General features: G+C 38.3%; 1 protein-coding gene across 3 annotated transcripts in view; it reads right to left on the reverse strand.

The window, feature by feature from the left end:
- gfod1 (glucose-fructose oxidoreductase domain containing 1) overlaps positions 1 to 5,987 on the reverse strand; it is a 28,316-nt gene extending 22,329 nt beyond the window's left edge. For 2 of the 3 annotated variants that reach the window (XM_027149366.2, XM_027149365.2), the window contains exon 1: positions 5,115 to 5,955. In XM_027149366.2, coding sequence (XP_027005167.1) covers positions 5,115 to 5,367 — 253 coding nt within the window. In that variant the 5' untranslated portion in view covers positions 5,368 to 5,955. The other variant, XM_047811258.1, reaches the window with a different exon arrangement.
- Positions 5,988 to 6,631: the final 644 nt, after the last annotated feature.

A 6,631-nucleotide genomic window follows, 5' to 3' on the forward strand; every position in this document is an offset into this window, starting at 1 on the left:
TTTGCATGATTACACAGTTCTCTGCATTCATAAAGCAAAGCTAAAACAAAATGCAAATACGCATTTCTGCTCCTCCGTGATGCTAGGTCAAACGGCAAATGAAGCTAGTAAAGTTTTTCAAAGGCTGAATAAAATATACATGAAAATGTCCTTTTGAATGAGGATGCTGATCTATCTAGTGAGAACTCTTTTCAACCTTAACACCCACCAGCATGTGAGCTCCAATTCCCTAACGTAGGAATGCTCACTTGTCAGTGCTTAGAGATGGTGGGAGATTCATTTTGTGAACAAAAGTTTAGAAGTAAAGCTCTCGCTTTCTTAGATTACCTTTTGTGCTTCCATTATCATGTAAATAGCCAAGCAGATGACTTAAGACAGAGGCCCAAGGAATTCTTACACAAGTGAGAGCATTAGAGTGTTATTCACTCTTGCACTCCTTTGCTGAGAGTTTCTTAAAGGTGTTGGATATGTAGACTAAATTTGTATGGTATGTTGAGTGCTTCACAAAGTGTAATGCCAGAAAATTAACAAAGATGGATTTTAGGAAGGGTAATAGAGAAACTGAAGCTGTGGGTTTGTGGATAAGTTGCAGTTTTGCTCTCAAAAGTCAGCCTGTGTTTCTTGTTTGTCCTGTTAATCACACTCTTTTACATTCTTTGTACTGATCATTTTCTAGGACAAGTCAAAAGGAAAAAAAAGGTAAAGTCTCTAGAAAAAAAAAAGATTCTATAGATGTAATGTCAGTTTAATTGTGTGTCCACACAATAAAGATAAAGCATAAAGAAAAGTATTAAAAGTCTACCATAAAGATAAAGGCTTTTGTGAAGATTGCATTGACCTGCAAGGCTAATCCAGCTAACATACAGTATGTAAAGATTTAGATACTAGTTTAGCCTAAATCTACACATAAGTAAAATATTTGAATTATATTGGAACTATATTTTATACAGTTCAAGATGGCTGCTTCTTCTGTTTTAAAGCTATCTGCTCTAAAGCATCTTCCTTTTTTTTTAGAGAAGAATGTAATTTTTTAAACAGGTTCGTTGGATACAAAAGCATATCAAGTGTCTAATGTCATTGTGTTATGATTTATATATGCACAATGCTGTCACTAATTTGTCAGCTACCAGCTTCCTCTTAGTTAGCAACATAAGCCTCACAACTCCAGTGCAATGTTTCGGACACCAAATAACTGATCATAAAAACATTTTATGTTAAAGGGATAATTGTGTTAATTTGATTTGTTTTAAGCTATTGTTATTGTAGGCTTGGATTTAGAGTTGCAATGTGTAAATCTTTTACATCGTGTCATGACTGCTTCCTTAATTTCTATAACAAATTTCCTCAAATGCCACCTTTCCTTAGCACTTTGGTTCATGTTTTCCTCCAGTGTCCATCATCTGCATCAGAATGCTTAGCTGTTAATACCAACCTTCCAAGTTCACATTCCTCTTTTGGAATAACTGATTAGGTTATCAATGTACCACAGAATGTAAACAGACCAACTGAGTGGAGATAATGACTGTCCCACACCCTGGAAAGGGGAAATTGATTTGCATTCTGAGTCAGCCTGTTAGATAATCTAGACATTTTGCCTGTTGAAGTGTTGGAGCTACTGTATACCATAATGATGTCAGAGTATAATGTAGCCCCTGATGTTTCTAGTCCAGGATAGTCCCACTATAAATCTGTATGGGATTTAGAACAAAAATTGCGATGATAGCCTTGTTTTAACACATTCAAAACTTCAAGAAACAAATATGTTACAAGTAATAGCCTAATATGTTAGATTTTAAATGGAAGTCTAAGTGGATTTACCACATTACCCAGAGACATAAGCTAAATTCAGTCTTTATTTGTTGTATTCTTAAAAGAATGCTCCACCTCTTTAGCACAGACAGTGGATGTTTACTTAGCGCTTTAGTCCCTGACCTGCAACTGCCACGTTTATCAACACAATATTACACAACCTGACTAGAGCAAACTTTGATTACCTACACAGATAAAAAACATTCCTTACACAAAAGAAAGGACTTTGCCTGTCTCTGAGTCTAACACAAAATAATAAACATAGTAGCTTATAAACAGATATGGCTCTGTAACACCACAGAATAATCACCTAAGCCTGTACACCTCACTTCCGACCTCACTTCAAGGTCTTCATGAGCAGGGGATTAGATAAATACACACAGCAAAGTAAACACTGAGCTGTCCAGTGGATTTACTTTTCAAATCTAAGACTGAATATGTTGTTCCAAATATTCTGACAAAAATGCATGAAAGAATTACAGCCAACTGATTCTGAAACTACACAATTTGACTTAAAGCTATACATTTGCACAATAATTTCACTGCCTCCAGGCTCTGCTCTAAAATGAAGCAGAAAAGAGATCATTCCTGTAAAACCAGTAACCTGTGCAGTCTTCTTAATGTCTCTGACGAAAATGATACTGAAATGAATGAACTGATACTGAAAGTTGAAAAAGCAAAGCTAATTTCAGCAACCTTTCTTCCTTGCCTTCAACAGGAAGTGAAAATTTAATAGGACGTTAAGAAAAACAAAATGACTTGCTAGTTGAATTCACTCTCATATGTTCATTCTTCACAGAGTTAGAGGTCTTGTTTGTTCTGTTCAATGTATGTAAGAGGTTAATACAGTTTAACTCAATTTCCAGTGACTGTGCGATAGAGAATATAATAACTACGAGAAACAAGAGAGCTTGGTGAGGTTATTACTGCCATATAGTAAGTGCTCACAGGAACTAAACCTTCTTTTGTATGTTCCACAGCATTAAATGAAGCTATAAACATCTATAAAGATGTAAAATAATAAATAACAAAGTGTTATTGACAAACTTATCTGATATTAAAGGAATGAAACACTCAATGAAGTGCTTAATAAAAAATTATCACTTCAGTAAGGGGTGGTAACAGTGGCTCAGTCAACACCTTTGCGTAGGACTACACCACACCTCTGTCATTAATGGTTTTCCTAAAATAGCAAACTCAATATCACTTACACACAATGTGTACACCTTCTTGTAACACAACATGTAACCTGCTCACTGTGGCATGGATCAGATTGAATGTCAAAATATATAATGTTTACAGTAATGAACATGCACTGTGTGACATTTTAAATACTATATTTTTGTTAATGAATCCATAGAGTTTGTGTAGGTGTGTACAAGGTGTTATAACCGTTTGGCCTCCTTTTTCTTGTTAAGAAAAAAATATATATCGCAAGATACCAGATTAGGGACACTAGAGCACAGTCCATAAGCAAGGTCATGATCATTCTGCTATACTCTGACTCGTCGGAGGGTTACGGGCTATTTTTGGTCCTGAGTATGATCTCAACCCCAATGATGAATCATTCTCAGAATCTAGTGGTTATTTTGAATCATTACTGGACACCTGTGTATGCCTGTCTGTGTTTACCCACCATTCTGGAGGAACACCAGAATCAAGAAGCCAAAACAAGAAGGTGTATAGCAAAAAAAAGAGGAAAAAAAAAGCTTGAATCATATTGGATATCAATTCAAAAATAGAAGTGAGGTCTTTCAATGTAATATACAAGTAGAATTTAACCCCTGATATTCTCAGGACCCATCACTGTGTTGAGCTGTAACATTCCTTACTCATGTTACACACTTTTTTTATTCGTTTCAGTGTTGGCCTCCTTTTTCTTGTTAAGAAAAAAATATATATCGCAAGATACCAGATTAGGGACACTAGAGCACAGTGAATTGAATGCTGAGTATTGAATTGTGAATTGAATGCTGAGTAGTAACTGAGTAAAAAGCTTTAACATGTATAACTGAGTAATTATTTAGTAGTTTACAGAGTTAAACACCTGACTCACAAAAACACTAGCATATAAACATGACACTTAAACCGGAAAATGAAGGCGAGTTTCACCACACAGGATGTGTGCAATCATACCCACTAATCGAGGCACTGAGACAAGCATGTCTGAAAAAGTGACAGCTCTGAGAAGCTGTATGTCATAACATAGAATCTTCAACTGTATGTCATGACACAGAATCTTCCATCTGACCAAAATGATATTGACCATCATGCAAATCCTATGCATCTTGGATGTTACCTTGTACATGCTGCAAAACTGTGTGACCCAGACATGTGAATCATGTTTTCCATCATATGGCCAAGACAGGTTTTGCATGACTCTACTGCTTAGACAGTATATTTGGTTGCCACACCTAGACTCCAAGCAGTCCATATGTGCTAAATCCTGACAACCGGTAAAAGCAGAACCATGTATTCACCTGAGATGAGCTTTCAGATTGGTTTATAATAATCCTTCCTAACCTTGGATGTAGAGAAAATATAAAAACCTTTGCTCTTTTCCAAGTACCCATGCCTGAACAAAAGACTGAATAGTCTTGAATGCCTTGTGTCAGAACTGTTTTATGTTAAGTGTAGTGTCATGGTTTTGGAACAACTATGTCCTTCCTAACATTACATCTCTGTGAGGGTACTGTACATGTGCTGCCTCATGGTTCAATCCTGGCCCTATGTTACTGTCCGTAAGGAGTTTGGCATGTTCTTTCCATATCTGCTTTATACCCCCATGTTCTCTAGTTATACCTTACATACAGTAGGCAAAAAATATAACAATAAATAAATTAACTAAAATATAAATTATCAAATAAAAACATAGCAGTAGGTGGATAAGCTATAATAAATTGACCCTCAGTGTGAATGAGTGTGTGAATGACTATATATGCATGGAACCATGTCAGTCTGTGTGTATATTAGTGTCTGGTGCATAAAGAAATGACTTGAGATGATGAATGAATGAATGAATGAATGAATGAATGAATGAATGAATGAATGAATGAATGAATGAATCTGTCTCTGTGCTATTCATCCTGTAATCTGTTACTATGTTATTCTAAGTATAAACCTGATTCTGGAGGGAATACTATATTTCATTCCTCGTCCTGTCCACGATTGTAAGCATAAATAATTATTTTGATGATTTGCCTCCTATTAGATGATGATTATTAATATTATTAGTAGAGTAAGGTAGGAAGCTGAGGCAGTGGGATCATGCACATGCACTGGACGGTAAAGGATGCGTCTCTCACCAAGCGTTTTGACGGCGATCTGGCGTGTGAGCGGCGGCGGAAGATTGATGCACACCAGATCCACATCCTGGTGCAGAAGCACGTCGTCGATGCGGCTGGTATAGAAGGGCACGTCCATCTCCTTGGCCAGCTCCTCGGCCTCCTCCTGCGTGCGGCCCCACAGCGCTTCCACTGAGAAGCCTTCACTCTTCAGCAGAGGGATGATCACCCGCGCTGTCAGGCTCGTGCCAAACACACCGACCCCGGGCAGCATGGTGATCTCAGCACTACTCTCACACCCGGCTAGTATAGCATGACAGGACTCACTCTCACTCACTCACTCACTCTCTCTCTCTCTCTCTCTCTCTCTCTCTCTCTCTCTCTCTCTCTCTCTCTCTCTCCTTATCGGTCTCTATCTGTTTGTGTGTGTGTGTGTGTGTGTGTGTGTGTGTGTGTGTGTGTGTGTGTGTGTGTGTGTGTGTGTGTGCACTTGTCGGTCTCTCTATCTCTATCTCTCTCGATCTCTCTCTCTCTCTTTGCAGCATCAGGTCGGCCATCCACCTGCACCGCGCGCACCGCGTCCTCCGCTGCCTCGCATTTTCTCCTCCGTGTCCCCTATTTAATTCAGCATCATGTCATCCAGGAGATCAGGAGGCAATCGGAAAAATATCCAAAATGCATCAGCAGAGTTCAAGGCAAGGAAGTGAAGAGCGCGCGCCTGTATTTGTCTTCTGAGACGCGTGCGCAAAATCTAAACCTACCCTCCTGGTGATGGCGGTTTCACACAGCGCAAATGATACCAGTTTGGCAAAAAGCCGGACACCAGCCGCGCTGTGCTTCTATCAGTACTGCGGTCAGTGTGAGACTCACCGCTTGCTCCTCCTCGATCACGCCTCCTCTTCCTCCAGCCTCCTCCTCCTCCCCCCTGTTAACCCGTTCACTCCTGCAGCAGCTGAGGACGCGCCTGTCTGTTTCCATATCACAGGCGCGGTACGAGGGAGGGCGTGGCTTACGACGATGACGTCTTGGGGGCTCGAGCCCCCTTTTCAGGAATAAATATTTTAGCGACAATATTACAATTATAATTTTTAAATGAATTGTATAAGCAAACAATGTCTGAAATAATTCATATAGCTTTGTGTGAAACCTGCAAATCATGTAAATTAATAAAAATAGAACTATTTGTAAACTAAAAATTTATATTATTTCATATACTTTTTTAAAACTTTTATTTAAACCATTATACTGTATATTTTTCACGAGTACAAGATACACCAGGGGTTTCTAAATTGGGGGTCGTGACCATTTTCAAATGGTGTTGGGAGAGAAATTAACAATCTTTTGTTTTATTCATTAGTTTTTTAACTTAATACTAGAAAGAGTGCATATGGTGTGTGTGTGTGTGTGTGTATAATAGTGTATAATAATAGTGCCTGTGTTATATTTTTACTATTTTTCAATAGCTCTACTAATCAAAGTCTCAAATTGTGTATGTACACACTATGGTCTAGAATAAGAGCAATTTGAGACTTGGATTA

The sequence above is a fragment of the Tachysurus fulvidraco genome, chromosome 3 (assembly GCF_022655615.1).
Source record: "Tachysurus fulvidraco isolate hzauxx_2018 chromosome 3, HZAU_PFXX_2.0, whole genome shotgun sequence".
Taxonomy (NCBI): Eukaryota; Metazoa; Chordata; class Actinopteri; order Siluriformes; family Bagridae; genus Tachysurus; species Tachysurus fulvidraco.